General features: G+C 40.3%; 1 protein-coding gene across 1 annotated transcript in view; it reads left to right on the forward strand.

The window, feature by feature from the left end:
* The first annotated feature begins 574 nt into the window (after positions 1-574).
* The window catches only part of MAP7 (microtubule associated protein 7), a 98,245-nt gene continuing 77,080 nt past the window's right edge, over positions 575-21,739 (forward strand). The window contains exons 1-2 of the mRNA XM_062489000.1: positions 575-708; positions 9,018-9,091. Coding sequence (XP_062344984.1) covers positions 575-708; positions 9,018-9,091 — 208 coding nt within the window. The remainder of the gene's footprint in view (positions 709-9,017; positions 9,092-21,739) is intronic.

Below are 21,739 nucleotides of genomic sequence, written 5' to 3' on the forward strand. Positions count from 1 at the left end.
TCATCTGCTTGTGCAACCGCAGCTCCATTCTCCCGCTGCCTGGGAGAGGAGGAAGGAGCAGCCCCTGCTGCCGAGGTGCTTCCAGCTCTCCACAAGAGACAGCGTTCCCAAGGCCGGCTCGCTGCAGCTGAGGAGACAGCACTCATAGACCCTCCTTTGATTAGGATGTGTCCGTGTTGTCAGGGCAACTGTTAACAGCGGCGGATCATATTTTCTCCTCCTGTATTGCGTGCTGAATATTTTAGTGTGCTGAAGCTGGAAGAAGGTTGCAGGGAAGAAGGTGCTGCTGCAAGGAACCTGGAGCTCTGGGCTGGGATCTGATTGAACAGCCGAAGATAGCAAAGAGCAGCATCCGTACCAATGTGCCTTTGATTAGGGTTCTTCTTCAAGGAGGGGAACGACTGCAAGCCTTTTGCTGCCGACTGGATGTTGGTGTTTGTCAGCTGTTTGCATAGTGCTTATCCATAGGGGATCTGTTACAAGTGCTCAAATGAACAGACAGCGTTGCAGCTAGCAGCTAATCAGGGGCTGGAGTTTCTTACTTTTTTCTAAATAAGCAAGAGGGAACAGCAGCATGCCTGGTTCAACTGCTGCCCTCCGACAAGAGAGACTGAAGAAAAGTCCCAGGCCAAATCCCCCAGGTTTATTCACCATTAATGAAGAGGATGAGCAGCAAAAAAACGGGAATTCCACAAGACTGAAAGGTACGTTGCTGTTCTGCAGTGTGATCAGGGCTGCCTGAGGGATATGCTGCACAGCAGGCACAGCAGTGTTTTATTAGCTCTTGTGTGTGCTACAGAGTCTGTAAGTGACTGGTGCAGTTTGGCAGTTCATGTTGGCACTCACAAATGTGCTGTGCTTGATAGGTGTATTTAAACCCCCTGACTTGTTATGCAATCAGCTGCTGTGACTCTGAAGAAAAAAATACTTTTTAGTTATTAATTGCATTTCTTCTGGTAGGGATAATTGTTCTCCATGAGAAATACATCGGTGAGTTTCTGTGTGTTTACTTTGATTTCTCTTTACAGTCTGGGTAAAAAACTGTTACAAGCAAGCGTAGGCTTGGAGAGTACAGAATGAAATGCAATTCCTGTTATAGAAGACAGCTTTGCCAAAGACAATGTGAACTGTCTATACTTCCATTCATGTGCGGGAGGGGCAGTGTGCCTTTGGCAGAGTATAAAAAAATACACATTGTTCAAGTATGCTGACTTTTATAAGTCTGACAACAAAACAGACAGAAAACCCAAACACAAAAAATTGTTAAAGAAAAATATTTATGGTGCTTAAAGTATGTAAGCAGTGGTGGCAGAGGGGTGCTGATGGCCATTGATCTATAGCAGGTCTGTCAAGCCTGTGTAGCTACTGTCTGTCTTGTGTCATGTAATTCCTGTTTCCTACATGGAACCTAGTATTTAAATTCTCTTAGTCTGGCAGGGATTCTGCTGCTTACAATTGTGACTGTAATTTTTTTTTTTTTTGTGCTCAAGTGATTCTGTGTGTATGAGCACTCCTTTTGATGGGGGGAGTGTGGATTGTATACGTTTTTGTTTACAAAACAAATGTTAGTTTGTAGCCTCAAGACACTGTTCTAAGTTTCAGTTATTACCATTCTTCCATGTAACAAGAGAGGCTAGAAAGCATTTAAATAGCAAATTTATAGTATGTGTATTTATTAGAGCTGAATAATTTACAGCTGTTTATTTTCTTTTTCTGAAGGAAAAAGGTAGCTAGCTTGGTAGCTTTTACAAATAAATTCAGAACTCAGGTTTTGTTGTTGGGGTTGAGTTTGCAGCTTGTACTTTTTTTTTTCTCAGAATGGTAAAAAACCTAACTTGTTAGAGCTTCATCATAAAATATATATTGCTAGACATTGTTAATGTGCCTTATTGTGTTAGAGTCTTGTGTACACAGTTACCTGCTCTTCTGTGTATTTGAAGTTGCCCATATAAAATGGAGATCCAAACTCTAGCGTGAGGTTATTGAGGTTTTAATGTTTCAAGAAGCATAGTACTTTCCTTTATCACCCACTGGATGGCTTCCAGAGTCAACAGTCCATAAAGCTAAAAATCAATAATTTGCCTGGTTTTCTTCAACGGCACTGCTAGTTTCCCAACAGTTTGTTTACTTAGCTTCTCTTTTCTACTTGCAGGAGCTATACAGATGTGCTTATCCTTTGTATCTCTTGTTTTAACTGAGATTTGATTTTTGTTCATTCCTGTATTTTCTCTTGCTGCTGTGAAATGTAAGCAGATGCATGTGCACAGTAGCGCAAATAACAAGCAAACAAGTTCACGTGGTTTTAAGAAGATAAAAATTTGTCATCTTATCTTGACTGCTCCTGGTGAAAAATAATATAGGAAATGGTACAGAATATTCTCGAACTATATTAATTTGCTTTTCATTTTACTAAATATTTAAAATAGCTCATAGTGTCTCTATGACAGTACACCCTTTGCACAGTGATATGTGTGGGTAAATAGCTACGTTTGTACCTTTGAATGTTATCAGTCCTTGGGTGGGTTAGGCTGTAATGCCTGCTAATGGAGGATGCATGCACTCGGGGTGCTGTTCTTCTCACCTGGTACCAAGGAAGGTCACTCCAGTGCAGCTCTGACTGGGTGATAGACCCACGTGGGGCTTTCCTGAATCTTTAGTGTCTGTTGTTCTCTTGGTTCTTTACAGGGTTTACTTTGTCTTAGTTCTTTACCTGTTGGTTTTGATCAGCAAGCACCTGCAGCTGCTGAGATTTTTTTTTTCCCCCCTCTCTAGCACATTCTAAATCAGTATCATCTTTGTGGGAGATGGAGTAAATGTTAGCTTAATCTGCATTTTCTGTTATCATGCTATACCTGTCTTTGTACAGCAGTTTAAAACCCATAATGCATCTGATACTCCAAAGTAAAGAAGTTCCTTTCTCCATTAAGAGTATCTGAATATCATCACAAGGTTTAAAATAATCATATTTTCATTAGACTACTAAAGCTTGATTAGACTTCTTATGAGAGTTGTTTTTGTGATCCAGGAAACAAATACGTATGTGCATCTTAAAGTGGCTGGTCTTTGTGAGGTTTTCTGTAAATTGATTTTAGTGTTGGCCATTCCTTTACTGGTCTGGCTGTCTGCATTTTTGTAATTGGAGGAGTCTGGTAGGTAAAATGAGTTTGTTTCTCCAGTGATAACAAATGTTAAGGATTTTTCTTTTCAGTCTGGAGATATTAAAAGCATGCAGTGACCTTTATAGTCACATGCTCCTGATGTTTTCTTTCCTTTGATGTGAATTGTATTTACTGCTTTTTCAACAAATATTTGAACTTCCTTTCCTCCTCTTGGCTTTGGGACAAGGCCTGCATATTCCTTATATATCTGTACGACAACCACTATTTCAGAGTCTTCAGATCCTGTTGTGTAATAGAAGAGTGCAAATTAAAATTACTTTGAATATCCTTTTTTACCTTTATTAACAGTATTTATTCTTCTTCCTCTTATGAACAGATTTTGCTGCATAGGGCAGTCTTCAAATACCATTTCTGTGGGTTTACAGTAGCTAATTTTGCACTTGAATTGGTTTTTGGTTTAGTTACCAGCTTTCCCGCAGTTCTGCAGTTATATTCACAAAGAAACCAGACAAAACAGGAAGAGAACCACACACTTAACAGCCTCAATGTTTCCTTAAAGCCTGTGTAGTAAAACAGATATTCTTTCTGTGGCTGAAGAGAGTGCGTGTATATAGTTCTATGTGTAAATCACAAAGATAAGACTTTGAGTAGATTAGTGTTTAATTACAGGTATCCATCCTGTGTGTGTGAACTTCAGCCTCAGCCATTCCTTGAATTAAGGCACAAACTATTCAATCTGCCTTAGGATTTCTCTGCTCTGTTAATTTTGTGCGCCTTGGGTGTAGTCTTAAAACCTTACTCAACTTTATGAAATTTCAAAGTGATGCCTCTTGTTCCTCTTAGGAGGAGGACCTTCCCAAGTGTTCATAATGTGTTTCTAAAACTATCATTTGACGAGCCTGGAAAAGCAGTGCTTGTACTTCTCAGTTATGGATTTGAATACTTAATAACTGAAATAATGATGACATTTGTGACAAACTAATGAAAAGTTTGTCTCAATTTAGCAATGGAATCCTTTGCCATCCTGCTTATTTAAAACTGATCAATGGAGGGTACTTCTAATCTACTGAGTGGGTATTGCTAACATAAAGCTAGACATACATGCTGCAGCTTTCTGAACAGTAGCTTTAATTCTTTGTCATCTTGAAAACAAGAGAAGGGCTTTTTTCAGCCCTTTGGTGAATGACAGTGATGTCAGTGATCACCAACAGATTTTGCCACTATTGTGGCTGGTAATGTTTGTGCATATTTCTATTTTCAGATGAAAGGTCTTCTTCCAGAGGGATGGAGAATATTTCTTCTATCATGACTGCCTGGGTGCTTAGTTGCCATGTCCTGCATGTAATAGTGAAACCCGTATTTTTTTTTAGACTCAGATTGCCTAACTTTTAGTTCAGTTATTGTCTGTTACTGTGTGTCTATACCCAAAGCAAACTTAAGATACCTGAAAGAAAAGGGTATTTGGCATCTTCAAGGGCATTAAACTGATAGTCCTGGAAACTGAAACCGTATACTTACAAAACAGGTATTGCATGGGGTGTGGAAGTGTAATTTTATCCCACGCTGCAGAGTCAGTGCCTCAGGCAGGATCCAGAATGACAGCAGTCTCTGGCTTTCACCACACTTTAAACCAGCAGAACTGCCTGGGATTGTGGTTCTCAATGGGGCCTCTTGATGCTGGTCGGGAAGCTGATCTCTGGTTTGTTTGGGGCAAAACAGTGAGCAATTCTTAAAGGCTGATGAACTGGCTTACCAAAATCAAGTACTGGTGGTTTTTCTGACAGTATGTAGCCCTATCTTGCCTATCTGCATTTAAGGCATAGTGAGTGGAAAGAGTGGATAGAAGGAAGGAGAGGAACCAATTCTCATTATGATGCTGACTGTGTAGAGGGGAAGGACTGAGAACCCAGACAGTGTGGTCTGGCATCCTTCATCTTCCAGTGAGTTCTGTTAATGTTTCTGTGCACTTCCTATCTTTCTGCTAGCCAAGGCCAGGAGAAGAGGGGACCAAAAGTATCTGTGATTCTTCTGGACACTTATTTATAGAATAATGGAAAAAGGTGAGCTGGAAGGGATCCACAAGGGTCATTGGGTCCAGCTCCTGGCCCATCACAGGACCATCCCTGAGAATCACACCATGTGCCCAAGAGCATTGTCCAAATGAGTTTGATTTCTTGAGCTCTGTGAGGGCTTGGTGCTATGATCACTTCGCTGAGGAGCCTGTTCCAGTGCCCAACCACCCTCTGGGTGAAGAACCTTTTTCTGATTCTAACCTAAACCTTCCTTGACAAAACTTCAGGCTATTCCCTCATGTCCTGTAACTGGGCACCATAGAAATCAATGTCTGCCCCTCCTCTTCCCCTCACAAGGCAGTTGTAGATTGCAATGAGGTCTTTAAAAATGCCTCTCGAAGTGTCTGGGAAGTACATTCTTTAAAAAGCCCTACATTCATTGCTTACACTGAAGCTGTTAGGGTTACAAAAGGAACTTGTGTTCTTTTCAGGAAACTTTTGCCTCTGTCTGTAGGGAGTCCTCGTTCATAGCTGTAGGTGCCAGGTAGCGGGAAGCGTCCTATTTTTAACCATGGCAAAGAGATCCTAACATGAAGTAATTTTTAAGCAGTAAAGCAAAGAGACTGTGCTGGAAGTCTGGGGAACAGCAGGAAATGTGTCTGTAGACCAGTAAAGCAAATCTGATTTGTTCAGTCCCTTTGGCTTTCAGAGTGAAAGTCCAAGGTCTGAGGACTTGGCTTCTGTTGTAACACAGTCTGTTCATCAAAGTGTGTGCTGGGATTACTGAAAGTGCTTATCTGTGCTGGGTGCGAATCATCTTACACTTCTAGCTCAGTCCTGTGAGAAGAGGCTTCCACGGGTGATTCTGGAAGATTGTGTTCAGTTCTTTTCATGGCAATTTTTTTGCCTGTGGTCTATTCATGTGCTCAGGGAGCATGCTTGACATTGAGTACATGGATGGCAAAAGTTAAAAAAAAAAAAGCACAATGTTGACAGTCTTGAAAGTTTGTTTGTTAAGGTGCATTCAGTTTAACTTGGCATGTGAACTAGGAAAATCCCTTTTTACTTACAAATATAGCTTTTGTAAGTAAATGGGGTTCATTCAAACAAGATCTAAATGATAACACAGTGTTCAGCAGAACTGTCCTGATGAGAATGGGATGCAACATTTAACTTGCAGGATATACATACTGTGCTTGCAGATCAGGATGCTTGTTGAAGTTGCAAAAATATTGGTGTTCATTGTGAGAACTCACAAGAAAGCTTTTGTATAAGAAACACCACTCGTGAAAGTGGAGTTTTTTCCTTATTCACTATTACCTCTGTAAAAGTTGTGACTTTAAAACCTGGAATTTGGTATATGATGCTGTGTGGAAAATAAATGTAAAGGGAATGTAGGTTCATGGCCATTTCTTATGGAGAAAAAGAGAAACCTGGAGTGTGATAGATCTGTCCAAAATCCTGAAATTCTCTGGGGTCTTGTTGCATTCTTTTTCCCCTGAAAATATGCACACCTTTGGAGTAAGTTGACAGCAAGAAGAAATGGATTTCTGTGTCCTGTTGTATTGCTTTACACACACCTAGGTAGTACCATGTTTTTATTTTGCAGTGAAAAAACCGGGGCAATGGCCAAGCATGTGCTTTTAAAATAAATATGTTGCAGTTTGATCCCCTTATGTTTTTGTGATTGTGGTTTTGTCAAGAGTCTTAGTGCTCTTGCTGCTGTTTGCAAAGCTTGCTCAGAAACTGCTCACTCTAAGTTGGCTTTGTACCCAAGTATGTAGCAGTCTGGATTTATTTTTAAGGGAAAAGCTTTTACTTGTCATATTGAACTCCAGAGAAATTAATGAGCACTGGCCTAGAGCATTGCTTCTGGCCATGAGTGGTGATGCAGCTCTATGTATTACTAGGATCAGCTGATTCAGTGGGAGTATGTAATTTTTCTTCCTACACAAGATCACGTGTGCGTTCTTTGCTTTTCTCATCTACCTACGGAGTAATTTTTGTGCCTTTTAAATTTTTTCTTGCTTCTTTAAATTCAGTCTATACTTTACAACTGGAGATCTTGATCTTCTGTTATTTGAGAATTAAGAGTTTGAATGAAAACAACTCAATAGAGTATTGTGGTATTATCAGAAGTCTCTTCAGAAGTGATTTCTGGATGTGGGATTTTTTTTGTTTGTTTGGTGAAACATGCTATGGTATTAGTTAATCAAGTCTGCCCAATCTCAGGCCACAACACTAATATGCCAGAGCAAATGCCACAATGGTTTATGCAGTTTCCTCTGTTTTAATGAGCTGCCTTCAGTCACTGAAGGGGCATCTCATAGTGCACTGTTTTTGCAGCCAAGCACTGCTTGAAACTCATGTGTTCTAGATGCATTGAGTTGATGCATGGACACTGACTTGAGTGGACACTGATGTCTGTGGGTCTGATTTGTATAATGAATGTAAGAGACACTAAGGGGCAATGCTTAATAAGCAAACAAAAATGCAGATGAAATATCAGAAATGAAATTAGAGAGTATTCTAGAACTTGGACTTTGAAGTCTTATTGGTTGAAGTAAACTATTTTTCTTTTTCAGTGGAGTGGAATCACATTTACTAAATAAAACTCTCATTGATTTACAAGTCTAACTATGAGAGGCATTAAATAACTAAATTGTCCCAAGTCCCATCTTAGTGTATGGAGGTTGCCTTAACTGCTTAGTCAAGTTCAAGGGAGGAATGGCTAGGGGTAGCATGCAGATGGTATAAATTTTCTTTTTCTGCTGGCACTTTTCAGAGGAGAACCACTTGAATGCTAGCTTCACTTTCACCTTTAAATGATTAACTTGTGAGTAATGGCTAGAGTAAACAAAGTTCCAGAAGGCAGGTCACTGCAGCTTAACCTGGACGCAAGTTTCTCCAGAAAGCAGACTGGTGTCCCCGTTGTAGTGGAGGAGACAAGGGGTTTGGAGCAGGCTGTACCAGTGGAAAACTGAACTGCTTTGTCAGTACTGACACTGTAGCTGTATTCAGTATTTTTCTGCTCTTGTGCTTCTGCTCTTTTCAACTCTTGAGTTGTTTTGAAGTAGATGAATATACCTTCTAAAGCTTCAGTGGGATGATGGTACAAGGTTGCCTTTTATTGTCTGTTGAAGTTTTTGTTCCCTTTGATTCTGGACAAACAGATTTTCATCCAGTTGTTTCAAGACTGTTGAAGCCTAGTTTTCCTCTTCAGCTCTCTTGAGCAAACTTAGGTTTTTCTCAGGAATTAGCTATATTTCTGTACATTTTTATGTAGTTTATCTGTGCAGTTGTCAACAAGAAGAAGCTGGGTTGGAATTAAGAGTTGGAACAAATCAAGCACAGGTATCTGCTGAGATGTAAAATGTGGCAAGTAGCAGAGATTACAAATTATGGAGGTCTTCCAGATGATGCCTATCACACAGGAACAAAAATTCAGTTAGATGGCGCACTCTTCCTTTTATGGTACTAGTGTCTGTAGACATGGCTTCAGGGAAAGCAGGAGTTTCCTGTTAGAAGTCACATTTGTGGATTTTCAGCTGGTCTCTAATCTCAGCCAGTGGTCTTCAGTAGTGAGTGTTGGAGGCCAGATCTACAATCAGCTTAATTCCTAGGCAAACTGACTGTCTGCCTCCTGTTCTGAGAGTCATCCAAAATCCTCAAGAAGCTGGGAGAAATGGTCAAGGTACTGGAGTTCCCAGAAGGGACTTGGTGTACTTACAGACTGAATTTGTTTGGTTGCTGGCCACCTGCTTGTCAGTCTGTATTTCTTTTGTTTCACGCCACTACACTCTGAGCCTCCAGTAATGCTTTCTAATTGGCCTAGTCTTCACGCAGAGGTGGGCTGGTTGATCGATTTATTGATTTTCACTGTCAGCATTCTTCTGGGTCTTCCTCTTACATCTGAAGCTGATGTAGGACCAGCTGCCCTTCTACAGTCTGGCATGCCAGGCACAACTGCTCATCTGCCATGGTGTTTAGCACTGGAGGGCTATGGTATAAAGCTGGTGCCACTGTGCACTCCTGCAGGAAATACTTCAGCTGGTGGAATTTTGTCTTGAGAAGAGCTTTGCTGCAGCATAGTTCCATACCCACCTATTGCATGGTATGCTGTGTTAAAAATGTGTTCTTTCCTAGTCAAGAACAGGGATGCTCCCTGAAAAGATCTGAGAATAGTCAACAACATGGAAAACATGAGGAAGAATTTTTGTCTTTCTTCTGGAGGCAACAAGGAAAAGGATTGAGGAAGCAACACTTTCAAAATTAAGTTTACTGTAGGATGTCTGAGTTCTGATTTGATTGCTGAGAATATGATTGTAGTGCTGATGTCCCAGATGAAAGTCCAGTGAATGATCTTCAACTTAAAATTTCATGATACTCTAGAACACTTTGTTAAATGTGCTGAAGAGGCTTGGGTGGGTTGTTGGGGGTTTTTTGTGTTGGGTTTTTTTTTGTTTTTTATTGGGGGGGGTTTGTTTGTTTTTGTGTTTTTGTTTTTTTTCATTCTTAATTCCTGATCTTCTTCAGCTTCATTTTAAACTCCTGTACAGGCGAGGCGTATTATGGAAGTGCTGACAGAACTTGATTCATACTGTTGTATCTTAGTGTACAAAGCTATCTTGTTTCTCAATTCTGCTTCAGGAAGCTTTTCTGAAAGCTGTGTTGGAAATGCAGGTTTATCCAGTTACCCGCCCTTAACATAAGAACTCATTCTTTTACACAGCCAGTTCTGGCTTTGGGTTTCTTCCCTTTATTCAAAGTCAATTTCCTCATTGCCTGCATGCTTACTAAATACACTGGTAAAAATTACAGTACTGAATTTTGGCTTGTGTGCTAAGACACCACAAATCACATGAAACACATCTGAGCTGTTTCTGAAGACAGATATCATGTCAGTGGAGTTTGTACTAGTTTATGGTGCAGGAGTGGCAGTGTGGTGGAAAACAATCTGATGAAACTCCCTCCCTGTTATTCCTTCTTAATTGTAACAGTGTTTTCATTGAGGAATGTACACCCCATCTTGGACATGCAGTCCATACAAATTCTAGACAATGCTACTTTCATTTTTTGTGTGTATTTCCTTTCACTAGAAAAATAAAAACATGTTTACCTCACTCTTATTCCCTGCAGCAAAGGAAGAAATTTGTTGGATTTTTCTAAACACAAACAACCTTTGGTAGCCACCTAACTATGGTAGTGATGTATTGACTTGCAGTCTCAACTGCAAAATAAGAGGTGAAGAAAAAAAGCAGATGGCAGTTTCCGTTTGTAAACCAGAAAGGGACAGCAACAACCAGCTTCTGAGTGAGGTATTGGCAATAAAACCAGGCTGCAGACCAAGCAGTTTGTGCTTATAGTGCCTGGGTTATCACTGTTTTGATATGTTCTTACATTTCCAATTTGTTTTTTCTGAGGTATGCTGTAATGTATTGATCTACTTCTCTGCTACTATTTTTCTCACTTATTCTCAATTTTAGGGAACACAGTTGTCATAGTTTGTGTCCAGGGAGTTTCTATGAGCCTCACCATCCCTGTTAGTTAGCTAGAGTTATGCTGCTGTAAGCTGTACCTCACATGCTCAGTGTCCCTGAAGGCTGGCTTTTCCCTACACTATATTCAGCTTAAATCTTTGTAGTCAGTAACTGATGCAGAGCAAAGCAGTACTGTGCAGACTGTGGTGCTCACACACTGGACAGAGATGCTTGTGGATTCCTCTGTTTTATGCTTAGCTTTTTAAAAATTCCTATCAGATTTCATGTGTTTGTGGCATCTGCATGATGAGCAACATTCCAGGACAAATATATTTAAGGTGATAGTAGGATGGTTTGATCTTTCTTTCCTGAGACATGAAGATGGCTTCTCCATGATAATTGTGTTGCATTTCTGAAAAGGCTCCTGACCCCAAGGTTTGCAGAGGTGATTTCTGCTCATTTTAGCTCTGCCAACAGGCCCTGTTATTGCCTGGCTGTAAACAGTTCAGTGTGTTTTGTTGCTACTAGCAGTTTCCTTTAAGGGAGCTCTTAACTAGTCTCCATGAAGATTTAGCTTACAGTTTGAGAAAGTGCTGCTGATTAGTCTTTCTTTATGCTCCAGGCTTGGATTATGGACTTTTCTTAAACTTGTCCTAGGATTTCTTTTCAAAAAGATCTAGATAATTGCCAGTAGAAAGCTCTTATCACTAAAATCTAGTCCCAGATGATTAAACTGAAGTGCTTTTCTCTATACATCAAGGCACAAAGGTTTGCTGATGTTGAATTCTGCCAGCCAGTTTTCAGTAGAGTTCTTGGGCAGGGGTACTTTTAAGATGTCATTGGCTTCTGCTGTGTTCCTGTTTTGTGGGGGAGGTGGGAGGTGTGATTGGTTTGGTTTGGTTTTGTTTTTCAAGCAGGGGAAAAGGTAATAGGGGTTTGTTTGTAAGTGTGACCTGATGAGTTCCAAAGGAACTTTCAAAGGAAGGGAGTCTGTGTTTGGGAGAGAGGTCATGCTCCCTCTTTCATTAACTTTTGTGTGCCCTTTTCATGGCTCCAAGGACTGTGATATGACACACTTCATCCTATGAGTCACATAAGCAGACCTCTGCTCTTGAAATTATATAAGCTAACATAGCTTTAGAAAGAAGCAAGGTAGGGAGCAACTTCATGAGAAGGTTCACTTCTGCATTTCTGGTGCTGGTAACATGTTTTATCCTTAAAGTGAGCCGAGATATTTCTTAAAACAAAGGGGATTGGTAGAGTTGCTGTGTGCTTATAAATGGGATGTTGTGTAAGTAACTTCTGTTCTGAAGTAAAGAGAACGAAAGACTAAGATTTGAGAAGAGTAAGATTCTGAATTTTTCTCCGTGGTTATAAAACCTGTTGTAATGTGTATCTGAGGAGAGGGGGAGGCATTTGCTAACTTTTGAAAGATTTTTGCCATCCTCATTCTCAGCAAATCCTCTGCACAGAATATCCAACCTGACTTCACTTTGGTGGACTGAGATAGTTTGGAAGTACACTAAGCTAGGGGGCTGGGAGTGAGCAAGAATTACAGAAGTCAAGAGAATCACAGAATGCTTTGGGTTGGAAGGAACTTTAAAGATCATCTAGTTCTAAACCCCCTGCTGTGGGCAGGGACACCTTCCATTAGACCAGGTTGCTCAGAGGCTCATCCAGGCTTAAGGCACTTCCAGGGATGGGGCATCCACAGCTTCCACGGAAAACCTGTGCCAGTGCCTCACCACCCTCACAGTGGGGAATTCCTTTCTAGCATCTAAACCTACCCTCCTTCACTTTGAAACCAAATCCCCCTTGTCCTGTCACTATATGTCCCCACAAATTTTTTTTCTCCAGGTGGCATAACAAAGTACTTAAAAAAACTGAGGTACTCTCTTCACTTGAGGAAAGCTTGTTTTTCAGTTTGAAAGCTGCTGCTTTCTGAAACTGGTTATTGGAAAATAACCAGTTATTGATTAACAGTCCTTCTGAGACCTGTGCTGCAAAGACTGCCTTTTCGCATGGAAATGCATGTGACTTACAGAAAAAAAGTATGATGTCTAGTAGCATTTACAGGAACAGTATCTGTTTCCCTCTCTGGGGAGAGGGAACTTGTTTTTGCAGAACATCCTGACAATAGTGGTTATAATAAGAGCTTTCCCATCTGATTCAAATATTTCATGTTGTGTAGGGATTATTGAATATTACTCTGTGGAAAAACAGCCAAAGAGATTCTAATTACTTGTGGCTGAGCAATAGTGCACCTACTTTCCATTCTCTGCACAGGGTTTTCTCCCCCCTTTTTTTTTTTGTCACTTTCCTTTTGCTTAAATGTTCTTTAAATAAAAATAGCATTTTTTGTATCCTCCAGAAGGATTTAATATGGAGCAAAATACATATATGTTTGTGAGATATCTATGACAAATACTTTTTTAACAACGTGTTTTGCCTGTACATTTTTGAGAAGACTTTGCTACTTGCAGGTATTAAAAAGATGTGAAATCACTGTGTGCATGTGCTTAAACCTCTGTTCCCTATTGCACTCTTGGATCTTTAAATGGGAAAATCCAATGAGATCTGGCTTTTCTGTTATGTAACACACTGCTGTGCAATTGTAAATGCTAAAGCCACGTTCCAAATACCTTTATTTTGTGCCGCACTACAAAGCGGTGCAATGTTGGATTATGTTTTATGCTTTGCTTTTTAAAGGAAGAAAAATAAAATGAGGAAAATCGGGAGCCTGTTGGTATCCTGCATGCCTTTAAGATTAATTGGGACTTTGTACTGAAAGAGAAGCTAATTTGTGTTGAATACAACTGGCTGCTGAGTAAGTGGAGCACTGAGGCTTATGTTAATTGGCAGTTGTGCCTTTTCTGCTGTTTCCTGGTGCTGTACTTGGTGACCTGGTTGGGCTGGGCTGGCATGGCTTGTATCTGCTCAGAGTTGCTCACACGCTGCTGCTTGCAGAGTAGGGCTGTTTTAATGGGACACTTGCATAGCATGATGGTCATGGTGCACTGAGCTCCATCTGCTGAGGTGCTGGTGGCCACGCAGATGGAAATGGAGATTGATTGCCTGCCAGGCTGGTTTGCTGGCTCTGCTGCCACTGCACTGAGCTGCCTATTCATGGACTTGAGATGGAGATATGTTCAAGAGTTATAATCTACTCTACAGTTTGAATATCTTTTGGTAAATTATGTAGATACAGAGTTGCCTGGTCAGCCTGGCAAATAACAAATTTTTAAGTAATTCTATTCCCTGTCCCATTTGGGCAAGACATTCTAACATATTATAGAGTGTTTTTTGATTTTGGTGAAGCTTATTGGCTAAACCTTTTTCATCAGTGGTGTTTGTATTTCTGCTGTCTGTGGGTACCTTTTGGAGGATATCTTGGTGCCAGAGCTTTCCAAGCAAGGATTGCTACTGACTGCTTTGGCAAAGTACAGAGCAGTGGTGTGGTTAAGTGCTTAGTGCTTTTGATGTGAAGAGAAGCCTTTGTCCCTGTATCTGCAGGTAGGGTACTACCCCTCACCCACATACCGTGACATAGGTGTTTGTGAGGCATCATTGACAACTCTTCCAATACTTGACATGGATTGTCGGAGAAAGAACAATAGGTAAATATTGCTAAGGCATTCCTTTACCCCCAGGTAAACAAAGTAGGAACACTTATCTATGGAGGAGATGGGGTGTCGCTTGTTTTGAGGTTTTTTTTTTTTTTTTTAATCCTTAAACAAATACAGACATAGGTAGATTATTAATGCCAGTGGAGTGTGGGAAGAGGTTACGCTATTGATTGCGTCACAGGCTTTGGCAAAATGAAACACAAAGCTTGTAGACAGTGATTCTAGATCCTGTTCTTGCTCTATTGTGTAAAGCACTTCCCTTCTAAGAGAGTGGGGGAAAAGCTCTGCTAGGCTATTACCTGCTGTAGTTAATTCTACAAATAGGTGGACACTGACTTTTGTAGTCAGCTGTCACAACTGGAAAGATATCCCATGGTATCAGCTGAAGTCCACCTATTAAATGACTATGGTATTTCTGTTTATGGGCACTGAAAAGCTAGACATCACGTGTGCTCTTTTCCTATAGTTTTTAAAACCTTTTCCAAAGATCTTTGAATAAATTCTCTGAATAGGAGTTGAAATAAAAACCATATGAGGAGAAAAAACAAGGTTTATTGACCTTGAAGTATTTAAAATATTGCATGGGATAGTTGCAACTGAATGGTTTACTCTTTTCAAAGCTGCAAACATTTTGCACTACTGTAATTCTGCTCTATGTAGTTATAACTCATGAGTAGTGCAGAGCTCAGTTTGTCCTAAGAAGTGATATGTGTGGGGAATTTTAAAGATGTCTGGCAAGAAGATGCATGCTTAGACTTGTGCAACACCACAAAAAAGGTTGGGCCAACTTTGTCCCTGTTGTCATTCTTCTGAAGCAAAATAAATTGAAAAAGTAGTGAATCTGACCACACTTAAAGGACTTATATTCTTCTCTCGGTAATGGAGTGAAAGCACTTATTGATCTCTCTGGCTTTAATAAACTGAACTGCATTTTGTAAGTAAACAATTAGTGGTCTAATCCTTTCTTGAAAAAAGAAAACACCAAAACAACCATCCAATATCCATTTCAAAGAATGAGAAAGCTCCCAAGGACAGGTATACTTATAGTACCTCAAGCTGCCTTGAAGAAATTGGTGCAAGTTTCTTTTGAATCCCAGATCTGTTCATCTTCTGAATTATTAGTGGGTCTGTACATCCTGCTGTCATCATATCTCAAAATAGTAGAACTACAGAAGGGTTGATAATTTTGCAGTGGAGTAAAATTTTTAAAACTCTTTTTTTTCTGGCAAGTGGGGAATTATAGGGCAACTTGCAGAAAGGGAGTTTAGAGCAAGGGACTTATGAAATGAATGGTCTGAATCATCCCTCTCCTCAGTGAGGGTTGAGGCGTTCTGGCAGGACTGCAGGCAGTGCTGCTCCAGCACAGCCTGGTATTACTTGTATGGAGAAACAAAGGGCTTCAGTCCTGAAATACCCAGCCTGCAACTCATCAGAGAACAGGGCTCCATAGGATTTGATGGGAAGATAGGTCAAGAGTGTTTGGCACAGGGAAGAGAGGCATTATAAAGAAGAGTTACTTCTGCTTTAACTGTATCTTTTGTTCCTGAAACCTTGCTTTTTCACACTTCATGTTGTTTTATTGCAGTGTTTACTTACCTGGGCTTCCCAGAAGCCTGCACTCTCTGTTTACTTGGAATAGTGTCTATTTGTGTGCCAGTAGCTCATCTGACTCGTGCTTCAGAGCTTCCCAGAGATCAAAGCTGTATTTACAAGAACTGGAGAGAAGCTATGCTGGACTGGGTCCAGACTCCTTGGGTTTGTTCTTATGCTATTGGCAGTAAATGTCTAGATTGTTTTGCAGCCATACCTTCAATTTGCTGCACTGCTTATGCTGGGGGGACTTGGCACTGAATTGAATTCCGTTGCATTTATTTTATTGCAAACGATGCATCGTGATTCAGAGAGAGGTGTTAAAAAGATGTGGATGTCACCCAGGATATATAAAGTCAGCATTTTCAAACACAAAAGCTAGAAGTGAATGTACTGATGCAGTTAGCCTGTGCCTCAGAGGGATGATCACAAAAAAAGTGAAGTGGTCCACTCAGTTCTTTGATATGTGGTCTCTGAAGTCTGCATTACTGAGTAGTGAACTGGTCTCAAAAGTTATTGGCTATTTGGAGGCTTGGGAGGCTTTTTCAGTTTGTTGTTTTAGTTGGGTTTTGGTTCTTGTTTGGTTTCGGCTTGTTTGGGGGTTTTTTGTTTTGTTTTTTCTTTGTTGGGTTTTGGTGGTTGTTTTGTTGCAAGTACTTTAGCATCAGCTAACAAGGCTGCTGCCTTAAGATTAGGATTTGGCTGCAGTTTATGAAGCGCCTCAAATAACACTTTGGGGAGTAATGAGACTGCCTACTCTTCTACTGAATCAAATACCTAACTGCTTCATGGTTGTTCAGGCTCTATTCACTGTTCAGTAATTGCTGTGTTTGAGAGTGTCGCTCTGTTTTTTAAATCTTTTCACCAAATTCCTTAGTCCAGAGCAGTTTCTTCAAAGACTTGCCAAGCATATATCTTAACTAAATGCAGAAGAGACTGTTCTTTCCACAGAATTTTGTCTGATAGGAGAGAAGGACATAGCAGGGAGGAAAGGTGCATCAGCACATCAGGCAAGGTGCAGTTCCTGGCAGGTCTCACAGACAAGATGTGTAGGTGTATAGTCACATCTGAATACAGATGTAATTGTTAAAAAATTGAATGGACAATGTTTCTAAAGGGTGCACGAATCCCATGGATACTGTACAGCAGTTACATGTATAGCCCTTTGACACTACACTGAAGCATTTGGGAAAAGTTGATGCACTTCTAAGGAAAAGGGCCTATCCTGCAGCTGTTAGTTAAAGTTCCCCTGCCTTTTCAATAATAGCATCCTAGTGAAACTAACTTTTGCTGCTTTAGCCTGCATTTCTAGGAGCTCCAAAATGACAGTAATAAACAGAAATAGTTTTCTTTCTTTAATGGTACTTAACTGCAATTTACAGCACTCTAAGGTTCTGGATTCTACCTCTCTTTTCTTATGAAGGAAGCCTACATGTGCTGCTGATTAGTGCTAACTTCTCGTGACTGAAACTTGCCTATTTTTGCTCAACAGTGGAAGCCGTGACTCCTGACAGCCTCCTACTGAAGAGTGTATCAGATATCATTGCTAAAGTTCATAAATGCGTAGAATAACTCTTAAGTTCTCTCCTCTTCTATGATGCTGGTACAAGGGAAGCAAATCTCACCCTCAAATAAATTTCCACATAACCATATTATTAATAAAATAGCTGACTTTTCAATCAATTAAAAATATAGGGTTCTGTGGATATAGGCTGAACAGAAGTCCAAATGTGTACAGTGATGTAAACTACACTTAAAAAAGACTTGAAATCAAATTGGCATCCTAAGGCTCATACAAAAGATTTGAAGAAAATTATTTTGCTAAAATTGTGTAATCAAATATGCAAATATGGGTTAAAAATAAAAAATATTCTGTGTGCTTGGATCACATTGCTGGGCAGAAAGAGGGCTTTTTTTCAGCATCTAATGAATTGTCTCTGACTACCTGGATCACCTACAGGTCTTGTTCCTGGCAAATGGCTGATGAGGACTTGGAGAGGTGTGTTTCTTTCCCCTTCCTGGAATGGGAACTGCAGAACACTTCTGGTATTTGTCAGCTGCCATCTGTCTTCCTCCTGTCTGGCCATACTTTGCTTTACACAGGTTGTATTCAGGACAGCAGTGGAAGAGACTGGACTTTCAAAATGGATCTTTACATTGTTGTTCTTGGTCTTAAGCCAATGCACTCAGCTGTTTTCAGCTAATGCTCTTTGGGGTTGGGGGAGTGTTTTCAACAGCTCCTCTCAGTACAAATGCTTCTGTTTAATTATTATTTTTGATGTTTGTATACTAACTTGCTCTTGAGTATGGGGACATTACCTTTCATTGTGTGGTTGGAAGGACAGAGCTCATAGAGTAGGCCAGGAGCAAAGCCACCAGAACAGTGAAGGAGACCTGACTTCTGCTTATTCTCATGCCACAGTGACTATTGATTTCTATAGAAAAAAAAACATTAGGTTGTGTTATTATGCGGGGGAAGGAGTGCTTGTTCAGATTTTTCAGAAGCTTTTTCTGTTAATGTGCTAAAATAATTTTGTGAGCAACACTGAATCTGCAGTGAAAACATGTCTTTCCAGGAGACTCTTCAGCCCCATAATTGGGATTACTTCCTGTCTACCAGAAAGCAAGTAGTTAAAATAAAAAATAAAAGTAGTTAAAAAAAACCCCACTTTTTGGTTTAACATGTAAAGAATAGGAAAAATAAATTTAATAAATCTATACATGTATCATAAACATCTGATAGGCTAATTTATTATGGAGACATTTGTAGACACAAATGAAGAGCATTAGGTGGTTCACATACAATTTAAGAAGGCCCACCTGGAAAATCAAGTCAGTAAATGAGGCAGAGCATGTGTGGAGATATCTGCCTCTTGTCTTTCTACTGCTGATCTGCCTCCTAAAGGTGAAGCCTTGCCTGCAAGTGTAAGGCAATTCTCTACTAATCTGAGGAAATCCATTTTGTCTCAATCAATTGATATAGGCAATGATCTCTTCACTCAGACTGAGCTTTCTTCCTCAGAGGTAACATGGAGGATAGCATTAGAAAGACAGAACACTGCTCTCTCCACTGCAGAGGTTAGCTCTGGTCACTCAGTATTTGACTGAGAAACACACACTTATCACTGCATCCAAAATCTGCTGAAATGAAATGGCTGAGGTTTATGAAGATGACTCTGATGACACTTACTTGTGCTAAAGTAATGACAGTTCTTTATTCATCCATGGAGGTCTCTTGCCCTGCTGGCCTGATTTCTTCCTCATTGGAATGCATTATTCTTGAGCCTGGCAGAAGTGATCTCAACTCTTGTGGATCCTTCTTCCTGACAGGGCCTGTTCCTATGGAATTCTTCAAAGAAGATCCTTGAAGAGCCTGAAGTCAGCTCTCCTGACATCCATGATTATAATCTTACTTGCTGCCCTGCTTCCTCCTCACCTAATAATGAACTCCACAATCTCATGGTTGCTGCAACCAAGGCTGCTCCCAGCCTTTCACATCTCCAACAAGGCCTTCCCCATTTGGTAGCTTGAAGTCAAGCAGCACCACCATTCCTTATGGGGGTTCTCTACTACCTGTGACAGGAAGTTGTCACCAGTGCTTTCCAGGAACCTTCTGTACTGTTAGTCTTTTCTTCTCCGTGTTGCTTCTTCAGCAGGTGTCAGGATGGTTAAAGTCCCCCAAAAGAACCAGTGCCTGTGACTTTGAGACTGCTTTGAGCTGCTGGTAAGAGGGCTCATCTGCCTTCTACTGATCAGATGGCCTGCAGCAAACACCCACAGCAGTGTCTCTCTTCCTGGTCTGTCCTCTTATCCTGACCCTTAAGTCATTATCCATCCCAAGACAGAGCTTGATACGTGCTGAGTGTTGTCTCACATAGAGGGTAGCTCCACCACTGTTTCTTCCTGGTCCCTTTCTCCTAAACAGCACGTGGCCCTGCATGACAACATTCAAGTAATCCCATCCCATGGGAGCTATCCCACCATGTGTCCATGACTGCGATGAGCTCAAAGCTCTGTGACTGCATGCAGATCTCCAGTTCCTCTTGTTTGGTCCCCATACACTTGCCCTGGTGTACAAGCACCTTACAGAACTATTTGGTTGTTCCAATATCCCCATGGGGATGCAAAGGAATGCCCCATAATCCTGTGTTATGGTTTCATCTTTGGTTGCTTATGCTGGCTTGAGATATTCTCTCTTTAGACTCCTTTTCCTACTGGTGTGGTTCCTATAGTTCTCCCCTTCCCATACCCCGTCTCTGTTGAGCTGATGTCCCTGTCCCCCCTTCTGACCTAGACAGGGGCAATAGAAACTGACCTGAACACTCAGCACCCTGATCTTCACTTGTTTAGCTCTTTTCAGCTTATAGTATTTGATATGATCTAGGAAAAAACCTGCTAAATTTTTCTATTCTTTTCAGAAGAAGAGTAGGAAGAAATCTTGTTTTAAAAAAATTCAGAAACTGATAAGGAGAAACATCTACAAGAGCACAGGACAATGCTCTTCGAAAGTCAACTCTCTTTATTCTTCTCTTAAAACAAATAAAGCACATATTTTTCTTTTATCTGGCTCTTTCATAGAAAGCCTCTACCAAGTGTTTTAATAAATTATTTTTCTGTAATGTTTTGTTTATAAATATATATGTGCTCTGGCTCTGCATGGAAACTGCTTTCTCCCTTTTAACTTTCCCTTTTAAACGGAACTAAAATAACATCTCTTAAAAATTAGCTTCAAGGATGGAAATTCATCTTCCTCCCTCTTTTCAATACTGGCCTGTTATGAAGCTTAGTGCCAAAGTTTTCCTTGCATTAGTGCTGCTCAGTCTTTATGGCCTAAACGTATCTAGGGCATTCTGCAGCTATTCCAGCACACTCTGTGTCTATTTTTGGCAATGTAGCTTTTGTCTGGCAGTGCTAGAGAGGGATGGCATATGCTCACTGCTGTGCATGTGACTTGATTTAAAGGTGAATTATGTGGTTTTGTTTATGTATATGTATTTATCAGAATTTTTAAAAACCCTACTTGTATAATGTAGAAACCTGTACAAATTGAATATGTTTGACTGCATGAGGTTTTATTCCCCTTTTTTATGTAATTGTATGCTTAGTGAACTGTGCATTAGAAAGTGAATTAGCAAGTTAATTTACCCTACATGCTAGCGATAGAATAGCTTTTACATCCTTAGGCCATGTGATCTGAACTGTGTGTGAATGTATCAGAATACACAAACGCTGCTTTTAGAACCATTTCTGGGAGGGCTGTTGTTAGTTTAACTTGTTCTCTCCCTAGGTTTTTAATTCTGGTTTGCAGTTACTATCAGTGGGGTGTTTTTGGACATGCTCTGAGTGAACTGGGTTTTGGGTTTTTTTTTATGTGCTTCAGGTGCTGTACCTCAAAGGGACTTCTTGCAGAGCCAGTTACCTACCTGCTTATCATCTGAATAAAGATAATAAAATTAATGATAATAATCTTTAGTATTCCTAATCAAAGGTAATTAATATTTAAACTCTATTTTGAGTTTGCAACTCAAGCTACATAATGTTTAGCAATCTACTTCTCTCATATTCCATAAAATCATCAGGCTCAGTTTTATGGGAACAGCTCTAGAGCCTTAGTTACAGTTCCTGTAACAGGGTAACCAGTCCCCAGTCAAAATTTGGTTTCAGGTTTTTTCAGCTGCAGGACTAAAGGAGAATACTTGCATCAGAACCAACAATTTGAATAAATGAGAGATAAAAGAGCAGAGAATAGGAAAATTTTCATCTAAAGATGTAGATCCAAGTTGTAAGGGGCTAAGTGCTGGTAAATGCTCCTGGGATTTTCATTGCTGAGGTTATAGGGAAAGGCTCTGACAGGACCACATGCTCAATCCCACTCTCCCAGGCTCCCTGGTTATATCACAGCTGCATGGCTG

Source organism: Cinclus cinclus, chromosome 3 (assembly GCF_963662255.1).
Source record: "Cinclus cinclus chromosome 3, bCinCin1.1, whole genome shotgun sequence".
Classification (NCBI taxonomy): domain Eukaryota; kingdom Metazoa; phylum Chordata; class Aves; order Passeriformes; family Cinclidae; genus Cinclus; species Cinclus cinclus.